Source organism: Numenius arquata, chromosome 9 (genome assembly GCF_964106895.1).
Source record: "Numenius arquata chromosome 9, bNumArq3.hap1.1, whole genome shotgun sequence".
Lineage (NCBI taxonomy): Eukaryota > Metazoa > Chordata > Aves > Charadriiformes > Scolopacidae > Numenius > Numenius arquata.
Genome location: NC_133584.1, coordinates 30,614,054 through 30,636,096, shown reverse-complemented (window position 1 = coordinate 30,636,096; position 22,043 = coordinate 30,614,054). Strand labels below are relative to the sequence as shown.

General features: G+C 37.5%; 1 protein-coding gene across 1 annotated transcript in view; it reads left to right on the top strand.

Moving 5' to 3' along the window:
- COL19A1 (collagen type XIX alpha 1 chain) overlaps positions 1–22,043 on the top strand; it is a 210,647-nt gene that overhangs the window by 171,352 nt on the left and 17,252 nt on the right. Inside the window, exons 31-43 of the mRNA XM_074153019.1 lie at positions 2,659–2,700; positions 3,822–3,875; positions 4,723–4,776; positions 7,889–7,942; positions 8,887–8,940; positions 9,674–9,718; positions 10,346–10,396; positions 10,480–10,524; positions 11,492–11,518; positions 14,280–14,333; positions 17,212–17,256; positions 19,449–19,493; positions 19,602–19,664. Of these exons, the coding sequence (XP_074009120.1) occupies positions 2,659–2,700; positions 3,822–3,875; positions 4,723–4,776; positions 7,889–7,942; positions 8,887–8,940; positions 9,674–9,718; positions 10,346–10,396; positions 10,480–10,524; positions 11,492–11,518; positions 14,280–14,333; positions 17,212–17,256; positions 19,449–19,493; positions 19,602–19,664 (633 nt within the window). The remainder of the gene's footprint in view (positions 1–2,658; positions 2,701–3,821; positions 3,876–4,722; positions 4,777–7,888; positions 7,943–8,886; positions 8,941–9,673; positions 9,719–10,345; positions 10,397–10,479; positions 10,525–11,491; positions 11,519–14,279; positions 14,334–17,211; positions 17,257–19,448; positions 19,494–19,601; positions 19,665–22,043) is intronic.

Sequence of the window (22,043 nt, the reverse complement as noted above, 5' to 3'; positions counted from 1 at the left end):
ATGTCACTGGCATTGAGCGTGAAGGCAGAACTCAAGGCAGAGAGTCAGAAGGATTGAGATATAGAATGAGCTTCAGTTAGGAATGGATATGAAAACAAGAAGAAGGCAGCACTGTGAATACAATTATTTGAAAGACTAGTAAAATGTATTATTTAACAATCAGGGAGATCAAATTCTAGACTGTGCAGATAAAGCTGAATAATTCAATGGATTTTCACTGTCCATTGATAAAAAATGCTTTTCAAAGAGTAAATCAAATGAATTTTTATTAGTGTAATAGAAAAAAGAATGAGTTAAAGAGATTTTAGGTACAACATGAAGGTCTGGTGTAATTCACCGAAAGAATGAACCAAACCAGTCTCTGAATTATTAGCAGTTACCTTTGAGTAGTTTGTAAAAGGTGAGGCTTTTGAGAAAGGGAGAGATGATAACAGAAAACACGGACAGAAGAGGAATCAAGTAGAATAGGTCAGTTGAAAAAGGTTTGATTGCAGGAAAGATATGAGATATTTTAAAAAAAAAATAATTCTAAGCACTGGTGATATGAATGATAAAGTGGAAACACAAGATGGCATAATTTTGTTAAGAACCAGTCGTGGAATAAATCAGATTTCCAGCTTTGGAAGATTAACTTTCTTGGGACGAGCAGGCAAACAGTCACGTTAGATATTTTGGCTTCAATAAAACTTTGAGACTGTCTTCATGATGTTTACCAAGCACACGAAAAATGCTCTTAAAGTAATTGCCGTATAGTTAATGCTTATCAAAAACTATGGATATGAGTGTCTATCAGCAGATTACTGTCAGACTTAGAGATGTCTCTCCCATGTCCAGTTCTTGTCAGTGATTTAATTTTATTAGGATAAGTAGATATAAAATCTGTAATTGGACTGGGAAAGATTGGTAACTTTTTGAAGATATAATCAAAACTTAAAATTCAGAGGTAGTCTGAAGTCAGTAAGATTAAAGTCAAGACAGATGAGCATAAAGTGCTTAATAAGAAAAAACAAATCCTTAAGTAGAATAGGTCTGGAATGCACAGTGCACTGTAAACTAATGGTAAGTAAAAAGTCTGAAACAGACAAGTCTAAATGGTAAAGCTTACTAACAGGAGAATTATTGCTTTTTGCTCTCTTGAAATACTGTTCTCTTTGGAGAGAACATTTTAAAGGAAGATGCAGCAAGCAGGAGTGAGTCCAGAGAATTAAGGCCATTTTAACATTTTCAAAAGCCCAGTGTATGTCATACGCTTATTCAAAGCTGAGCATACCCAGCTGTGGCTCCACAGTACGTCTGCCATTCAGCGGGACTTGCTGTAGGTACACAGCAGATGAACAGTACGTTACAAAGGCAGTAGCTTGCTCTCATACCTGGCGTTCCCTTGCAGCTGGGTGTTAGGACCCTTTGACACTCAGGGTTTGGGGGCCTGTACCAAAAAATGGTATTGCAGCTAAAAGAACATTAGAAAAGAGGAGAGACTGGGGAAATTACCCTTTTGTAGTCCAGCAGAAAGACCAACAGGTGCCACAGTTAATACCCTGCCTATAGGTAAAATGTTGTCACAAGGAGAAGAATGAAAAGTTAGGCCATGTAGGGATGTGGTGGTTGTTTTTAAAGCCTGTTACAGGTTTTTAAGAGCAGTTTACACTGTCAGTGTACAGTTTACCTTTGTGCAGAAGATGAACTTCATACCTTACATAGTTATGTCCTTAAGTTGTGCTAGGTGGCTGTGTTTCACCCTGGAGAACTCAGTGTGCTTTCAAAGGTGGTGAGGCTATGCTGTAAATGCTGTACTCCTGATTACAGGGACTGCTGAGTACGTTCAGCAGTGCTTCTCCTGACCTGCTATTTGACAACCATTGCTACCAACTGACAGTTTTTCTAATATGCTACAAAAGTGCTTAGATTTTGGGTTTCTTCTTAAAGAAGGAAATGATTGAAACAGACTGAACAAAAACAGTAATAAATTTTGAATATGTCAGATTTTATAGTATGCCCAGGGCTATTTTTGCCTTAGCAATTGCAAGAAGAAAAAATGAGCACTGGTGACTGAAGAGTCTGTTTGTGAGTGAAGCTGATGATAACCAATTCAATCAAATTTTGCACTAATTCTTGACATTTAAAGGCAGGACAAAGTACTATATATGTTGCTTATGTTGCTGTAGCTGGATTATTTCCAGTATCTGAGCTAGTAGCTTTGGCATCTCCACAATTCCTGCTACAGTTCACAGTAGAGTCAAAGCCTAGAAGAAGGCAGAAGTAAACAAATTTAATATAATAAAGTGAGAAAAATCTGTGAGAGTTTCCAATAGCGATAAGTTGCTCCTGGTATGCTACAAAACCAAAAATAAATTATTATTATTTTTAAATTGAAATATATTATGTTCTGGAGTTATGCTGTTGTCAGAGTTTAAGCAACTTCATTGAAACTGTAATGAAGAATTACATTGTTAAGTTGGATAGACGGCGATATTTAACAATTAAAAACTATATTTGAAACCCGGATTTTATTTGGAGTTTTTATTAAAAAATAGCTTCAACCGATATATATGTAATAAGCTATGTGTGTAACCATATGAACTTTAGAAGCAATAAGAACCTATCAGAATCAGTAGTGTTGTGTAAGATATTAACTGCAGCTGCCTTTTTAAATTTCAGATTGCACTGCCACTTGTGGGAGACATGGGTGCTATACTGAAGGTAAACATTTTCAGAAATTAAATATCTTTGTTTACTATAAGCATGCTTTTTAAACCAAAATATGCACTTGGAATTTTCTGTAGGTTCAGTTCTGACCTACTTGGCTAGCCTAAAATAATTTTAAGATTTTTGTTGATTTGGGTTTTTTAAAAAAAAAAAAAAAATTCAAGAAATGTATTTTATAGGAATTTTACAAAGTCGTGTTTGAGCAGCGTGAGAGGCAGTAGCCAGCAAGTACCCGTTCAGTACATCCAGTCCACAGTATGAATTGCTACAAGTATACCCCATGCTCCACTTCACCTTGTAGCATTGATATTGGTAATAAACCAAATGGGGAAAACAGTCTAGAATTTCTAAGATATTATTTTGAAAACTAATAAAATTTGAAGTGATCTGCCATATTCCAAAATGAAAAGTGTACTCAGGAGGATTTCTATATGAAAAGCACACATCTTTTCAGAGGAGAGAGATTATCCTATTCTACTGTCCTTGTATTAGGGTTTATTGACTTTCTCATTCCCAAATTTGATTTCTTTTAGGTCTGTCTTTGGGCTTTTCCCTGATTCTTTCTGTTTGTGTTTGTTTCTCTTATACATGCAGTTCTACCTCTTTGTCAATTCTCTCTCTTACTGGTTTGATTCTTTCTGCTTCATTCTTAATTTCTCTCTGGTTTAGCACTTCTATAAGTTTGTAATTTAGCTGGAAAATGTTCTCTCAACAAAGCAGGAATAATTTCCTTTAAAATAACTCTAGCTTTGAAGCTGCCGAGAGTAACAAGTAGCCTCCAAGCCACTTCCCTCGAAAGGAAGACAGTCTGTTTAAACCTAAGGACAGGTGTGTCTGGGACTATCCAAAATGATGGCATTTTTGAGTCCTCTCAAAATAAAGCTAAAAATTTGTTAGCATGGTTTGAGTAGAGTATGTGAAAGATGGGAAGAGAAACAAGGAAGGATCTCCAAACAAGTATTTTGTGTAGAAGAGAGAAGGGACTGGGGAGAAGGATTTGGGATAAAATGAAGGGATGGTCACAAAGGCAGGAAGAAAGTGGTCTGCATTGATCAGACCTTCTGTGCATGCAGCAACATGGTTATCTATCACATTGCTTTGTGTCTGTTCCTCAGGGTGATCCTGGCACAAGAGGTCCTCCAGGCATCCCTGGTAGAGAAGGGCCAAAGGTATGTTTTGAAGAGAGTACTTTAAATTGCTTCATTGCTTGTTAAAAGTTCAGATGCTTACATCTGTCAGTGTTGACTTTTTTGTCTGATCCCTATCCTGTATCATCTGAGCAGCCGAAAGCTTCATAAAATGTTTATGGTTCAGCCCTCTTTGTCTGTCAGTTTGCCTCTCAGGAAGGTGAGCAAAATAGCTTGAGGTGAGTCCCAAGCCAGGATAGCTCTTCTGTGTTTTATGTCCATTAAAGCTAGCTCAGATTTGACCGACCAGAAGTGCATTGCCATCTATAGGCTTCTTTTAGGTAAGTCAGTCATGCAAGAATCCTATGGTGAAGAAGGAAACTTCCCATATCTCTCTCAAGTGCGCAGCAGCTGGACCACCCTGTGCCTTTGCACCTTCGTCCCATGGGAGTAATGCAGCCATTTCACTGGGACTTTGAAGTTTCATTGATGTCCATCAAAATTCTCCTGTACTGTAATTGGATCAAATGCCACATGGTTTGGCATACACATATCCCCGATAGCTGAGCATAATTCCATGAAACGTGAACATGTGCTTTCTCCATCTGGACAAGCATTTAAGATCTTTGGTATTAATAAAAAGTCTCCATCAAGCCTTTTGGCGAGTCCTCCTACTAGGTAAAAAACAGTCATTTCCTTTCACCTTAAAGGAAGGCATGTTTTAAAGCTTTCAGGTAGTATTGAGCCTTTTTTTTCTGTTTTAGACACCTGTACTGTAAGGGCTTCATGCTATTCGTGATATTAAATGTGGGTCATAAAATGCCCTACACAGCATGAAATTCATTGTTCTCTAATAGAAAGTATTTGTTTGAATGTTATGTTTTCATAGGGAAGCAAAGGTGAACGTGGATTTCCTGGGCTTGCTGGAGAGAAGGGCGATGAGGTAAACTACTTAATTTCTATAGTGGTTATATTCTTACCTGAACCTGAATAAAGATCTAGACTGAGAATGAAATGCACAGAATGTTATCCAGTTCTTTAAAATTGCTGAGATAGTAATGTATTGTTATAAATAGCCCTTGATTCTGAATTTTCAACAAGATTAAATGCTATTATTCAATTAAATAACATCTATTTCATTTTTGTCTGAGAATTTTTTTGCTCAGTTGTATATTTTAAAGCCTCACATACATTTAAATGCAATTTTTTAAGAGCACAGGATAGAACAATAAATAGGCAAATGCCAAATATTTTTAGAAAATACTTTCATTGTGTTCCTTCCACTTTAGAATTCACTTTCAAAAACATTCCATTAGGCAAATACTCTGGGAATGGTCATAGCAGCATTTGCTATTAAGTGGAAGCCGGAAAATATTTGAAGAGACTGAATTTAAAATATTTACTGTATTTTGCAACATATGCTGCATTCTTAGAGTTATTTTTATGTCATTCTGGAGAAGGAGAAAAAAGCCATGTGACTGGTGGTGCTGAATCCGAAATAGCTGCTATAGCTTTCATTTTAAATTGAAGTATTTGCAGTTAATGCTTCAAGAGCAATCTCTGTAAAAAAAAAAAAAAAAAAAAAAAAAAGAATAAAAAAAAATAACCAAAGCAGAAGCTATTAAGCAAATGAATCTGAGTAAATAAATTCATTTCCTACTTACCTTAGGCAACTGAAGGAGTTAAAATAAGTAGTCTGTTACATAATACTTGGGAAACACTTCAAAATTCAAAAATACTTAACTGGCACTGTTAAATGCTTACCACTGTCTTGTGATATGGGAGTGCTGGCTGCAAGAGAAAGCACCTGAAAAATATGAAAGGAATTTAGATCTTACTGATTGAGTGTTTTGTAGTTCTTTATGAGTGTTTTACATTTCTTTGGAGCCGAGACCATAATATAGTAAGAGTTTCCAAACAGAAGCAGAATGAGAATAATTTTCAAGAAAAATCTGTGTTCATCAGAACCCTTGGCTTCCAAAAGCGAACAGTTATATAAAGGGGGGTGAGGGGGGGGAAAGATGCAGCAGAAGCATTAGATGTGTATTCTTGCTACTGCTTTGCCCCAGTATCTAACAGACTGTCAGACTAAAGTATCATGCTTTTTTGCCTCTTGTTTTCACCTGATCTACAGAGCTCATTATGTCTTTGCTTCTTAAAAGCAAGTGCCTCCTGAGGTTGGATTTAGAATATATACCTGAAAATGATATGGCAGCCATAAGCAAAGACCAAGTAGAATTTTGCATAAAATATAGATGGAAAAGTAACACATCCTTTGTGTGCCCTATAAGGGTACCTCTACAATTCAACCCTGAGGCATTAATAAAACAGTTTCAACAGTTCAGGTACTATTTAACTGCTGATAATCAAGTGAGATATTAGAGGCAATTAAGAAGGCAATAAGGGAAAGGCAAGCTTATAACTGGCAGGTTTTTTTTTTCAAAGGAGTCTAGAGTAAATTAATTCTAATTTTTTTATTGATTCAGTGGGATGCTGTGCTGTGTTAGTAAGTTAGCTATTCACATTCACGATAGCTGGTTAGCTGCCTTAGCCCTGGTACTTTCAGTGTTTAGCAGCAGCGGTTGGTTGCGACATTGTGAGGGTGCAAGTGAATTATTTTCAGAAACACATATGAAAGAGTTCACAAAGTTTAAAAGTAACTTTTTTTACAAATACACAAATTTTAAAAGAATGCATTTATTTTCATTTTTATTATTTGGTTAGGATGGGAATGGGAAGAGAGATTGCAAAGCCCATTTGAAGCTCTTTGAAATCGTCTCTTTAACCTTCATGTAGTTATGAAGGTTATAGTTATGAAGTATGTTAGTATAGTTATGAAGTATAGTTAACCTTTGAATAGTCTTTAATCTTTGTTGAAGCTTAGTTTTGTTTCTTTTTAAAACATTCCTTTTTTCAGGGGAGGGTTTTTCTAATATCAGTAGTAAGAATTATGGAAAATGGCTTTATATTCATTTTCTGTACCATCAGAGTAAAGTAATTCAAAATGAGCAGAGAGCCTGTTAGCAGTTGGATTGCCACTCTGAAAAGCTGCAGAGGTGGATCAATGCCCTCTGTGTGCAGGAGCAAGGAAGGGAAATCAATGTCTCTCTCCATCTCCACACTTATCCTGACTTCTTTCTGTCTGAAGTTTTTCCCTCAGTCTCTCTCTCAGAGCCTCTGTTTCAGGGCTCCTGACCACTGTGGTTTTCTAGGCTACCCTCTCAGCCATGCTTTCTTAAACACTGCATTTAAGATGAGAAATATGCCTTTTCCTATTGTCAGAGGATGGGCACCCTTTGCAAAAAAAATTAATTCCTGATTGGAGGGACCTATTTCCGTTCATGGATTGTAGGGGGAACAGAGCACAATTAGCTCTCTTTAGTACATGGCATTTACATGTCTAATATTGCACCTAAACCTGGTGTGGCAGCGGACAGACTTCAGTGACTTGAGGCTTGCCTCAAATCCTACCTGTCCACTGTGGTAAGTTGCACACCTTTGTGTTTAGTAAGTGATAACAGAATCCATCGATTTCCAGGCAATCAAATAAGAGTTAAGAGCAGGAAAGTAGGTCATTAAATACTATGAAAAATATAATGTTCTATTATCAAAAAAGCAAAATCTATAAATCAGGCAGAAAGCATCATTGCATTTAGATAGCATCAGGTAACATTGAGAAGTCTGAGTCAATGTCTTCTCACCAGCAAAAAAAAACCTTTTAGTGGTAGAAAATAGACAATTAATCTCTAAAGAAAAGCCAGGTGTCCTGCTCTTATCTGTACAATTAAAGACAAAAAGACATACAGGATATAAGTTAACAATGTGAAACATTGAAAAGTGGTGTTTATCAGTCAAGCAAGAAGTTGCCTCTAACCTTGTTTAGTGATAATCTTTTCCCTACGCGGTGGGGTTTTTTTCATTCTTAAAAGAAATGCCAACCTTTTAGATGAAAATGTGCTTTAATATAGTTATAATGCTGCTGGACATGCAGAATACAAGTCGTGTTTGAAGTATAAGTGGGAGAGGAAATAGACATATGCTCTTTTGATTTCCAGGGCCTCCAAGGTGCTCCTGGACTGCCAGGCGTACCAGGACCCAGTGGACCATCTGTAAGTGTGTGGTGTCACCTGTGATCTAATCTACCTCTGCAGAGGTTATTATAACTATCTAGTAAAACTTCATATTCTTAGTTTCTTGTCCTTTCTTTTGGCTTTTAGGAGAGTAATACTAAAATCTTACCCGTACTGGCTCTAATAAAAGAAACTATGTTGTGAGTTGATGTTACTGAAAATGCTGTCATTGTCTGGGCTCAAAGTTTATGTAACTTCAATGGATCTGGAGTTTTGGCATTACTAGAGACTCTGTGAGGTTACATGACTTATGATGTGCAAACTTGCAGTTAATTATGTATTTGTACCCAAGTTACAGTAATAATGTTAGTAATAAAAATCTAAAAATAATTCCAGCTAGGCATTCTGAAAACATTTAATGCTGAAACCGAGTAATTGCTTGGTTTCACAGTAGAATAAGCTGAGAATATTTAAATCACTGAAAAATATCATTAAAAATGCTGGTATTTCTGGGAAAACTCCTCTTGGAAATTTTTGTAAATGTTATTTCTACATACTGGATGGGATCACATTATGATCATTATTCATTTCTAGGTTGCTGACAGTACTAATGACAGTACTGATGCTTCCCTTCTTTCAAAAATTGTAACACATTTAAGAAGTTTAATGTGGAATATATAAATTGGCTTTTTAGCAGTAAAACGTGATTCTTAGCAGTATCAGGAGGTGCCAGTTAAGGTCAGTGCATTTAGTCTGCCAAGGTGAAAATGCAACCGCAAACACAGGTTTTACCCCTCAAAGGGCTTATCAGAAGGACACAGCTGTTGTATCAAACAGAAGAGAAATATTTAAACCTGGAGGAGTTAGCATAATTAGGTTTAAATGACCCTCAAAGAGCACAAATTTTAAAAACTAAGCGGCAATGCAAAAATACCGTGATTCATTGTTTCTTAACTAATATAGAGCGATACTGTGTTGTGCAGGGAGTCACAGGAAGACCTGGACACCCCGGTCCAGCAGGGTCAAAAGGCGAAAAGGTATTCTTTCTTTTTAGTCTTGGTAAAGATCTGTGAAGGTTTTGATGTTGAAACCTTTGTAACTCTATGCTGTTCAGAGACCCCATCATTCTGTTGGGGCAAAACCTCAGAAGTTTGGGGATTTTTTTAATGTAAACAATTCAGTGCCCATCAGCACAACAGACTACAGATACAGGTAACCACAGATGAATATTTTGCAGTAAAACCCAAAAAGGTCTTCATTGTATCTCTTCTTAAAGAAGATCTTTATTTTTATTCAATGTGTTTCTAAGTAAACCAAACTTCTGAAACTATAGCTTTTCTTTATTTACCTGTGAATGATCAACTGAGGATTGACTTTTGCAAAATAATACATAAAGCATAAAATGAATGTTAACTTTTATCTGCCAGTTGCTTAGAAATTGATATTAACATCTCTTCTTTTTCTTCCTCTCTCTCCTGGTATATATGAAGTGTTTCATAGCCCAGGTTACCACTACTATTTTGCCACAAGGATGTTACCACACATAAAGCATGAAGTAACTAACAAAATAAAAAGCTAATATAAAGTAATGGTTAATAACTTGCCTAAAGCTTAAGCAGGAGCTGAGCAGGAGAATTTATTCTGGATATTACCTATTCATATTGACTGTCTCTCTTGTTTATTGTCATTATGGCCATCATAGCTTGGGTATGGAATAGTTCTGGACATCAGTTAGAGTAAACGAGTTATATGAATTTCTTGCTATATTAGGGTAGTGAAGGTTCTCCTGGGAAACCTGGACCACCTGGGCCTCCGGTGAGACATTTTGTTTTATCTTTTGAATATTATATTAGGAACAATATACCTGTGAGTAAAATATAATGTAGTATAAAGAATTAACTGTCAATCTAATAAATATAAGTAGAGCAGGAAGACAACAATGAATTTTTGCAAAAAGATTCTGTATTCCTTTTTTTTTCTTGTGATTCATTGCTGAGTAAAATCACGTTGCTAAAGCTATCCTAGAAATTTGGTCAAATGAGTTAATCGTGGTGTCCAATGTTATTAAAGTAATTTAGACAGCTTGGGTACCTGAGATCAGGGAACTCAGGGAACCTAGGGAAAGTCCATGGAGCTCATTGGACTCCAAATTAACTGGAATAGTACCTAAGACAAAATTAATTCTGGAGGATTATAATAATAATAAATATCAAAATGTAACATACACTGAGATTTACATGTTTCTGGTTTCATAATTCCAAAAAAGTTCAAAGCTGCATTGGTATGTACCTTATGTTCTTACTGAAATGTCTGGAATCTTTGAAAAACTAATCAAGAACAAAAATGATACCACAGCTTTCCTGAGCTATGGGGCTTGAATAGGGCAACAGTTCTGCCTTTATAATTCAGTTATAACACTTACTTGTTTTTTATGTTTTAAAGGGCATGCCTTACAATGAAAGAAATGGAATGAGCAGCTTATATAAACTCCAGGTATTTCTCCTTAATGTTTATTTATTTTTTTTCAATCAACACCTAGTTTTTGCCCAACTCAACTTTTAAACTTGCTGTTACAGGGAGGTATGAGTGTCACTAGTTATCCAGGTCCACCAGGACCTCCGGTAAGTATTAACAGAAGTATATTTTCTAATAGTTAATTAACATCAAAACAGAGGGGTTGGTTAGTTGCATAAAGTTTTGACAAGTGGCATGGAATTTGATTTTATATTTGAAAGAGAAAAAATAAGGATATGATTGGTATGTAATAAATTATGAAGTATGTGATTTTATGTGTTCATCAAGCATTTTCGTCCATTTTGGAGAGTAGTTTATTTTAATGTAAGTATTTCACCCTAGCAAGTAAAGGCTGCAAAAATGGTACATAATTTGATATTGGACTCTTCAGTGAAAGTATCCTAATATCTTAAAATGTGTGATACAGTATTTATAGTTAGTGATGGCATAGTTTTGTAATGGATTTAATCTGGTGCTGGAAATGAGAAACTCATGAATTCTGATCTTGGTTCTGTCTCTGATGCACTGCATGTAGCTACAGTGCAGAAAATAAATGTGTAAAACCAAGAATTATAGAGTGGCAGTAACACAATGGCTGGCGTCTCCCCCACCGCAGAGTGCGGATGCAACACCTCGCAGCTGGACACTGTTGCTTGGATTCTGTGGAGCCAAAGATGCTGTGCGCTTATTTAAGTCCTCCTTCTTGTTAGCCTTGTAGGCAAGCTTTAAGATGATTGTCATTTTGGTAACCACATGAAAATGTTGTCGCCGTCAGTGAGGACTTTGTCCTTACATTCTGTGCTGTTTGTAGTCACAGGCTCACACTGGACTGCAGAACTGTCTTTCTCTGTACTCTGGAACAGCAAAACAAGAATCAAATATTACTAAGATTTTAAACTAAATTGATCAGTTGAGAGGGCTGGACTTGATATTGATTCTAAATATACTGCATTTTAGAATTGCATTGCGCGTATAACAAAGTGTACTCACAGTGCAGTAAAACAAAAGAAAAATATCTTACTGTGTAACTCTATTCTTTTTTAAATGTGTTTCTACTTCTTCATTTCTTTGCAGGGTCCGAAAGGAGAACCTGGCACAGTGGTAAGTATGTATTTTTTGGTCAGGACAGAGAACTCCCCAAGTAGTTTAACACATGATCCTAGTCACAAGGGTGGAAGAGTCCATTAATGTTCTTTAGCAGGTACCTTATCTCCTGCAGAATCAGTACATGAAAAAGCCTTTTTCATTGCCAGGCTTGTGAATTTTGCGATTTCTGGTAAATTGTTCCAAGCAATAATACAATGACTGCCTGAACATAGTATTAACTACTTGTGGATTCATCTCTGCTGAGCTGTCCCTGGACATATCTAAGAATAGAGAATGAGAAATAAAGGTAGAAAATACGTTAAGAGCTATTAGATTGTTCTCAACATTAAATTTGAAAGTGATAAGGGAGAAAGGACAGTGTGCTACATCGTACTAGCTAGTAAAAACCAGAAGTTGATGTTTTCTTTGGGAATGGCATGACAGTTAGTGACAGTATGATCACATTACTTCTGGTGAGCAAGATGATGATGATCATGGAAGCCACTACACTTTCCAGCTGTGCAGTTTGACGTATATGGCAGAATGTAGATCCAAGTCCTGACTGAGTATGTGTTTTTCCCAAAGTGCTTGGCATGGGACGTAACTTGCCTTTACAATAGAGAAACTGTATTTGTCATTAGCTTGCGATTTGTCACTACGGTTCCTAACCTTGAAGGTAGCAAAGTTGTAACTTAAGAGGTACTGCATTTTGATCACTGGATGTCACTGAAATACTTGGAAGTAATAGCAAAATTTGAGTATTGAGGGTTTTGCCCAAAAAGTATGATAGTCTCTCTCAAGTGTCATTTTTAAATGAATATTGTTTTAAAAAGTGGATAGGTGTTTCCACAGCAGTTAAAATTTTAATACATTCATGTACTTCTTTTTCAAGCCTAAGGAATGTCACATAACTGCATATTACAGCACTATAACACTGCAAGGCAGCGAAACAGGTACTGCTCCTTCATCCTCAGTGTGGTAGAACTGTGTCCTGCAGACCCCTTGGGAACTTCAGGCAGTATGACCAAATCAGGATGAGTACTAGGTGTCAGCTAATGGAAACTGATGAGAAGAATTTGCTGATAAAAGCAGTAGAAGCTGAGCTAGTTAGGAAAGAAAATTGTGCCCTGTCAGACTGTGTTCCCCATGATCTGCTGACGAATTTTCTACTTGATAAAGATGAGGAAACCCTGAAAAATATTGGAGAGATCATTGTTGAAATGAAATCATGTCCCTTCCAGCAAAGAACAGCTATGTCTACTGCTAATGAAACAAATTACTACTTCAGAGAAATACTGACAGAGTTCCTTAACACATTCAGGAGTTCATTCAACACCAAGAAGCTGACACTTGACCTCTCCAGTTGCTGTCCTGTCTTCAGAGTGTTAGTTTTGGGCAAAATAAATAAGGAGATAGTTCAGCCAACATCTTGGATGCCTGGTAGTAAAAAAATCAGGTCAGAGCATAATACATAGTCTGTTTAAATGTCACTAGAGACTGGCCTTGTCTGAACACATCAGGCCACAGTATTTGGAAGATTATGAGTGTCTTCTCCTGTTGAAGGGTTCTTGTCTTCTGACTTGGGTCCATATCATGGAGTCTTTCTCTTCAGTATCACTGTGAAACTACTGAGAAATGTCTCTGCTCATGAAAGCAGCATGCAAGTACCATTTAGTTGCATCTTATTTCACATCACTGCAGGCACAGTATCTACACACAAATAGCAGCAGAATTAAGTGTAGGTAGCTTAGACTAACCCAGCCAAGACCAAAGTGGTATGGGAAAGTAGCATTTTTAAGAGCTGGCTAAGAGTTCCTCTATCATGAAGGTACATATTCTCCATTTAACCAACATGTGCAGGGCCTAGGGCCATGTTTGATTCCTTGCCAATTGTTAATGGAGAGCCAGCTACATGAAAAACTGAACTTTGATGTATGAACCACTGTGATAACTGTGCTCCTCAAGGACAATAAGAAACCCAAAACAGAACCCCTCGGCACTCACAGCAAAACATGGAGTTGTGAGATACTTTCCTAAATGAGCTGATTAATCTATTTTCAAAAAAAAGTGACAAGGCCTCATTTTTTTGTTTCACCAATATGTCTTTCTGTACCAGCATCCACTTCCTACTCAGGAAGCACCATCTCCCAAACAGAGTTTAGGTATGAAAAGTGAGATCTGCCAGAGACTTCATGAAATCCAGACAGGAATTTGCTGTGGCGCTTGATTTAACTGAGAATTACTAAAATACTAGAATTGTTGGCTGTAGTTTAAATCTCTGTGGTAAATTATTTATTTTCTTTAAAAAAAAAAGAAAAATAATTAAAAGGGCCTCCCCACTCTACACATTAAACTGATTTCTCCAGTGGAGCATGTTTCTGGTTTTCTTTCAAAACTTGAAGACCTACACAGGCACCCAGTCTGTGTGTCCCTTGCTGCAGAGTAAGCGTTCAGCAGAGCACAGAATTGCTTGGGGGTTGGTTCTCTGGTTGACAGCGTATGCCTACACCCTGGGGCTACACCCTGGGCCAACCAGAGGTGCTTCAGAGCTGATCCTGGCTTGCAAGAACACTGGAGGGGAGTCTTCTGGACTACATTCTTCATTAAAATTAAAAACATTGATCGAAATATTCACACACTGCCTCTGGGAAAACTTAATTAGCTGATTTGCTGCTTTACTAATCTCAATCTGCTGTTGCTTGCTGCTCAACATTTCTCATGTAGAGTACAGAAATTCTAATGTATGTAATACTTTTTAATTAAAAAAAATAATCAGGGAGACCCAGGACCAATGGGATTACCAGGACTGGAAGGACTCCCAGGGGAAAAGGTAGGACTCTTATAAAAACCTTATAGCTTCTTGGTGGCAGCTATCTGCAGCTAAATGTTTTCTCAAACCTTGTTTGGTTTTAATTTTTCTTGTGTAAGTTAATGTTTCTGTTTGAAAAATATTTTTATCTGATTTTTATCTGCATTTCCTTTTTTTTGCTCTACCATGGATCTAAATCATATACTCAACAAACATAAAATTTCATTTTCCCCAAATGGAAAATTGTGTGTAGATCTTGTCATATTTGCTTTTCTTAACTTGATAGGATACTACTACATACTATATTGTATATTGTATATACTATATATAATGATATTACTTGATAGTAATATTGTTAATGTGTTCCACTTAGGAACACGGTCACTGGTTCTTGTTCTCTCTTGAACATTGTCTTATGCTTACAGTCTGTCTTGTTCTAAGGCTTACAGCATAGCTACAGATCTGAAGAGAAGTTTGTACCTGAATTAGTCTAGACCTTGTGCATGCAAGATTTCCATAAAAAAAAAGACTATTTCAGATGAGTGTAAAAATATAGAAGAGTAGAAATAGAAGGAGAGACTGTTTGCCTCTTTTCTCAGACTGTTCCTCATTACTCTGAAAAGGCCCCTTGTTTCTGTTTTGCTTTTCTTGCACTTTGTACTACATGTATGAAGGCACCATAGCACATCCCAAACCGTAATATATTCTCCAGCTCCTTCTTGTAGTTCTAGTCTGCATTCCAGTGCTAGGAAATGATCCTTTCCTTCAGCTGGTTGCATGTTTCAGCCTTTCACTTACTAGTTGTGGAGGCTGATATGAATTTAGAGAAGAACTTGTCATGAAATGCTAAAAATTTCAAGATTTTGGTATTCATTTGTAAATATGGCAAAGTACAAAAAAAAAATCAGCAGAGAAAAGAAAAAATCCATAAAAATATTTTCTGTCAGTGAAAATAGTTTGATTTTGGCCACTATCTTTGAAATTTAAGAAGAAAAAATAGGTGTTTTATTTTACATGGAATATTTATTCAGCTTTTTGAATTACGTGTTATATACTATTTTTTTTTTTTACATACTATTTTTTCATCAAAAAGCAATGTAAATGAAAAGTTTCTCTCAGTATGACTGTGCATTACTCCTACTTGTGCAGAAAGTAGGGAGTGACAAGATCTAAGGTAGATGTCTATACTAGGTGTTTAAATTACATGAGATGGTTCTTGCTCTGGAAGACTACAATTTATAAGCAATTAAAGACTAGTCTGATTTCAGATTAAACAAACACAACGAGATATTACAGGTCTAACTGAGACAAAGTGGGGGCCAGAATTAAATAAAGGGAATAAGCAATGGAGCAGATCGTATAAACACGCTAAGCGAGTGTTTGGCCCTTGCCCAAAGTGAAAATATCCTTTCCGTAACTAAATTTGGTCAAAATTCCACATTTCTAGTGCAAACAAATCAACATAATCCCAGAGTCTTGCCTGCCAGTCCCAACAGTGTAGTACATGCTGGTTTTTAATTTTCATCTATTAGGTACATCTGTGTAGCAGAATGCCGTGTTCCACAGACAATGTTGGCTGTAATTTCATGAACTTTGTGTCCTCAGGGTAAAATGTCCCTTCTCTCAGCTGTGCTGATACAGTGGTTTGTGCAGCTCTGCTGGGAGTAATGTTGCTGAAAGGATCAGAATAAAACAAAAATGTTGCAAGGGAGGTGTCATGAATTTCTGGCTTCGCTGTCTCAGCCAGCAAATAGGGAAAACACCACGATACCAGTTCTGGGTTCAGAATAACCACAGGGACACAGTGCAGTGCTCTAGCCAACATGCCGTGCTACAGTTCCTCGATGCTCGAGTGTCCTGAGGTGCATGTTGTGTCCACTGAGGGGTGAACTTGCATTAGGTGACATCTCTTAGCCTCCAGCATTGTCACTGTGCTACCTGAACAAAATTACAAGAACAAGACAAATCAGAGTTAGGTATAAGAACAGAAACCAGTAATCCCAACATCTCCTGGGGTTCTTCTGCACAACAGAACACGGCTGTAGCATGTGTTGGCGGAGCTTTTGCACAACAGTTCCAGGTAACATAAATTCATCTCACAAAAATATCCTCCTGTTAGTATGGCTTTAATTGTGCTGGGACTTTTCTGACGCAATTATAGAAACTAGGAGCCTGATTTTTCTTCTTACATTTTTTACCAACATAACACTAGCAGAGCGTCGCGTTACAGACAATACATGTCAGCAGTGGGTTACGGCAAAACTCTCTGTGTCGAGCATTACCACTGGTGAGCTCCTTCTCTCTGCTTTGGGTTATAGTCCTCTCAGGAGAGAAAGATGAATTTGTGCCTGTAACTCGTCAGCTTCAGTACAAAAGCTCTTAGCTTAAAGCGAAGGTGAAGGTGACTGTACGCTAAAAGGAGAAACTTTGCCCTGAAAAGACGATGGCAGAAGCAAATCAAGGATGCTGACTTGCAGCAAATGGATGACTGGGTAGTGGGAAGGCAAAAACTTCTTAAATATATATCTTAAATATGGGGATGTTGATATGATAGTGAATTACCCTATGTGAATTTTGGTCATTGTCATGACCACAAATGATAACTATTTGGAAAACTATAGATAAGTCAGGGACTTTCCATCCCTTTTCAAGGAAGGTCTCAAGCAGAGTATAAGGGATGGCATGGAAATTATGACATTATACAAGAGAACCTAAACAAAGGATTTAAGTTACTTGCTCAAGTTTGTAAAATGAGTCAGTGGCAGAGCTAAATATTAGCATTTAGCAGAGCCTGGCTCTTGTCCTCATTTTCAGTTCACTGAACAATCCTTCCTCAGGTTTTAATGGGAATCCACAAACAAATTTCTGGCATAAGTGTTACCATTTATCTTTTTTTCAGGGTGACCGTGGACCAGCTGGCACACCAGGAGTAGCAGGGACACCGGTATGTATATTCATTAAAGAAACTCAGTTTGTTAGAAGCTGCAAAAACAGGTCAAGCAAGGTGCTGAGCTGTAATCTCAATCACTGTTTGTGGAACGCCAGAATTTGGCTAATGCTTTATAGGCAGGTATGAAAACGATGTGTTTTTCCTAAAGAGATTAGAGTTTTAATACCACTGAGGGTTCATATTATTATTAAAATGACAGGAGGGAATGGTGTGAATACATGATAAAGCTGGAATTTGAAGCTGCATATGCTTAGTTAAGAAAGCGTATGAGGTTCTTCTCATTGCCTCAGTTTAATATAGATAAAGACATTTTCTGTGTTCCTGGGCATGCGCAAATTTCTGAGCATCTTTCTATCACAAAAATTCTGAACATTAGTTATTGCAATCCACAAGGTTCTGCTTATCAATTCAATCAAACATTTGCTTTAAGGGAATGCTTTGTCAGCTGTTTACAGATGGTATTCAGAGAAGTTTCTGAAAGTCATCCAGAAACTTTGTTGTAGGTGAAAACAAATGTAACTAATGATAAATTGAAATTATAATTATTTGTTTGTGTTCTTAAAGGAAATGAAGACAGCTTTTCTTTAGATTGCATTCACAGTTTAATAAAAAAGTTTATCCATATTTCAGGAAGCAATATGGCGTTATTTATATGCAGATACATTTATTATTAAATTTGGGCAGCTACCAATCCATTCAGGAGCTGTTTTTAAATTATAAATATGTGCTTCATGAAATAAGAAGTTTTTGTCTATGCAATCTATTTCTATTAGCCACTGATATTAGTCTATTTACTGTGAGTTCCAAGAGAGAACGTCAGCTTAAATAGCTTAATTTAGTTAAGTTCTCCTAAAACAAGGTAAAATTGCACATTTAAGGGGAAAAGAGAAGTATTTCTCTGAGTTTTATAACCTGTGTAAGAGTTTCAGAGTTTGTTGTTCTGAAATGTATTTCATGCTGTGAATCAATAAAGCAGTAGCTGGCTAGGATGATCACAATTGTTCATTCCCTGTGTATTTCCCACAGGATATGTTCCAAATCTTAGTCTTGTTGCTGTCTATGCTATCTGGATATGATACACTTATGAGTTCCCTTTATCACTGATGGACTTTCATTCTGTAGATTACACTTCAATCTAATAAAATCCACTGAATTAAATTATTTGCTTTAACATTTTATGCTAAGCAATTTTAATTAAAAAATTAATAAAGCTATGAGAGACACTATTTTTTAGTAGTCTGGGAAGATATTTTGAAATATATCCACATATCTGGCTGGAAGAGAATTTGTCCTCCTCACCTGGTATTATTCCCTATTGATTCTATGATTCACTAGATTGAATTGTTGAACCTTTTTCCCAATTTGGGAATACAAACCTCTCATTTTAGCTTTGTTTTTTTGGCTGAGCAGGATTATGAGGGAAGCTTGGACTGAGATTCTGCAAGGATTGCCACCAATGCCTATTTTCTCTGCATGACTCTTTATAGTCCTGTTGGTCCTGAAGCTGTTGCCGGTGTTGATTTGTTAGATCCCTCATTTGTACAAGTCAGCTGAGGATCTTGTCTAAGGAAATTTCCAGGAAATGTAGATTCAGGGTAATAGATTCTTGTCTGGGGCTGAACAAGATAGGTTGTTAAAAGCAAGGCATCATTTAAAAAAATAGATATTTAAAATCAGCATCTAAATGACAAGATGAGAAAGGATTGTGAATTCTGGCAAGCTGAACATAAAATGACAATAAAAGTGGCCAAAAAGCATGAAGAAAATTTGCAAAAGGTGTTAAGTCAGTAATTAATCCACTTTTATAAAAATCAGAATTAGGAAGTGCCTGAGGGGGAAAAGAAAATCTTGATTTCACATATACAGGGATAAACTTTGATCTGACTATGACTTCTTGAGAAGGAAATCATGGTGTTGTAAAAGAAAATTTCATGAAAACATTAAGTCAGTATTCAGAAAGGGCAAAGAAGACCAAGTGATTGAGTTATGTTGTACAAAAGAGCCAGGTGAACATGGCACAAAGGTTAAAAAAATCTGATAAAATATTTCTTTTTCCTCTCTTAAAGCATTTATTGAGATGTAACATGAATATTTCACTCAAATATATATTGTCTCTTATTTTTGACCTAAGAGAAATTATGTTTTGCTTCCTATTAATTTGAATTTGTAATGTTGTCTTTTTGCAGGGAAAGCCAGGATCTCCCGGGTCCCCAGGAATGCCAGGGGAACCTGTAAGTGCAGATTTGAGTTCTGGACTCTTAGGATAATACACAAATATTTCAAACACTGAATGCAAGATTTTACATGCAGATTTATATGTGTGTTTTCTTCTTTCTCAGGGTGAAAGAGGACCTATAGGAGATATAGGCTTCCCAGGGCCAGAGGGGCCACAAGGAAAACCAGTAAGCAATTTTATAACATTTGAAGAACACCTAGAGCTACAGCGCCCATTATTAACCATCCAGTATTCCTGGTATTGTGGTGTTTTAACAGTTAATGTTACTGACATGTTACCTTTAAAGGTCTTATGAGGGTCCTTTGGATCCTGTTGACATAAAGGATCCTCTCACATTTTTTCAGAAGGAGAATATTAACCCAGACACTCAAAGCAGTCTATAAAGGATGGGGTGACAGAATGGTTTCAGTTTAGATAGAGAAGTGTGTGCTTCATGACTCTGAATAAACTTCGTAACTGTTCTTTGTGTAGGTGATGCAGCACTGCGGCTGAAGCATTTATTGTTCACTTAGGATATGTCTAATCTGACCTCTTTATTTAATAAAAGTGAGACAGCAGTGTAGTCAGCGCTGTCTGAGCTGGTTTAAAATAACCTAGTTTATATTCCAGAAGTGGTTCAGCTAGGGTAGCACAGAATTCATTATCTCCCCCTACACTTGGTGTTTCAGGGACCATCATGAGAAACAAACTCTTTCCGTTTGTTAGCACGTCACCACAGTATGCTTCTGTCTTGAAAGAAGAGACAATTTTTTTGTAACTTCAGCAGCAAATTGGCCCAAGGTGCCTAATCTGGCAAAATCCCACTTTGCAGTATGAAAGGGAAGAAAATATTCCTGGTGTCTGTGCTCATGCAAATCCTTCTTTCTCACTCAGCAAAATAGCAGTGAGTTTGCTGCATGTGCAGATTCATGTATATCCTGGTAAATTAAACAGTGCCAGAGCATTAATCTTGCAGTTATCTGGTGTTCTGCGATTGTTGATGTACTCTCTGACATCATTTTGGTCCATGCCAACTAGCACCCTCTGAGATAATGCCATATTCCAGTTTGGGGGATAATGTGGCCCTGGGACAGTTTACAGGAGGTGGTATGAATGAAACCACCCTCTTTTGGCAAGGGAAAGTCCTAGGAGAGTGAAGCTCTGCTGTGCCACAGGTCCTAAGGACCAAGGAATGGATCTGGCCACAGAGATTAAGGTGTAATCTCTGTAACAGCAGAGGGCTAATGGGACATCAGTGCCAATATCCAAAATAAGAGCAATCTCTTTTATGGTTGCATAGTGACTAGCCAGGACTGGAAAAGTACATGTACAGGTCCGTATTCCACATGCTTGCAGAATTCCCATATAACTTTTCATTTAAAGATGCGTGCTCATTAAAGTTGATGCGCATCTTGATGTGAAAGATTTTTATCTTTTTTTTGCACTGCTCTCAGCTCAAATGTAGTGTTCTTGCAGTTCGGTATGGCCCCGAGCTTTCACATGCTTCAAAACTATTTGTCTACCTAGACTTTAGTAAAGCTTTTGACACTGTTTCCCATAGCATTCTCCTGAAGAAACTGGCTGCTCATGGCCTGGATGGACTCACTCTTTGCTGGGTAAAAAACTGGCTGGATGGCTGGGCCCAAAAAGTTGTGGTGAATGGAGTTAAATCCAGTTGACAGCTGGTCACAGTGGTGTTCCCCAGGGCTCAGTATTGGGTCTGTTCTTTGTAATATTTTTATCAACGACCTGGACAAGGGGATCGAGTGCACCCTCAGTAAATTTGCAAATGACACCAAGTTGGATGTGAGTGTTGATCTGCTGGAGGGTAGGAAGGCTCTACACAGGGATCTGAACAGGCTGATCAATAGACCAAGGCCAATGGGATGAGGTTCAACAAGGCCAAGTGCACTTGGGTCACAACAACCCTATGCAGTGCTACAGGCTTGGGGAAGAATAGCTGAAAAGCTGTGTGGCAGAAAAGGACCTAGGGGTGTTGGTCAACAGCGGCTGAATATAAGGTGGCCAAGAAGACCAACAGCATCCTGGCCTGTATCAGGAATAGTGTGGCTAGCAGGACTATGGAAATGATTGTCTCCCCATACTCGGCACTGGTGAGGCTGCACCTTGAAAACTGTGTGCAGTTTTGGGCCCCTCACTACAAGAAAGACATTGAGGAGCTGGAGTGTGTCCAGAGAAGGGCAATGGAGCTGGTGAGGGGTCTGGAGAACAAGTCTTGTGAGGAGAGGCTGAGGGAACTGGGGTTTTTCAGTCTGGAGAAAAGGAGGCTGAGGGGAGACGTTATCGCTCTCTACAACTACCTTGTAGCAAGGTGGGGGTCAGTCCCTTCTCTGAAGTCACAGACGATAGGACAAAAAGAAATGGCCTCAAGTTGTGCCAGGGGAAGTTTAGATTGGATATTAGGAAAAATTTCTTCACTGAAATGCTTGTCAAACATTAGAACAGGCTGCTCAGGGAAGTGGTTGAATCACCATCCCTGGAGGTATCTTAAGAGATGGGTAGATGTAGTGCTAAGAGATGCAGTTTAGTGGTAACTTGGCAGTGT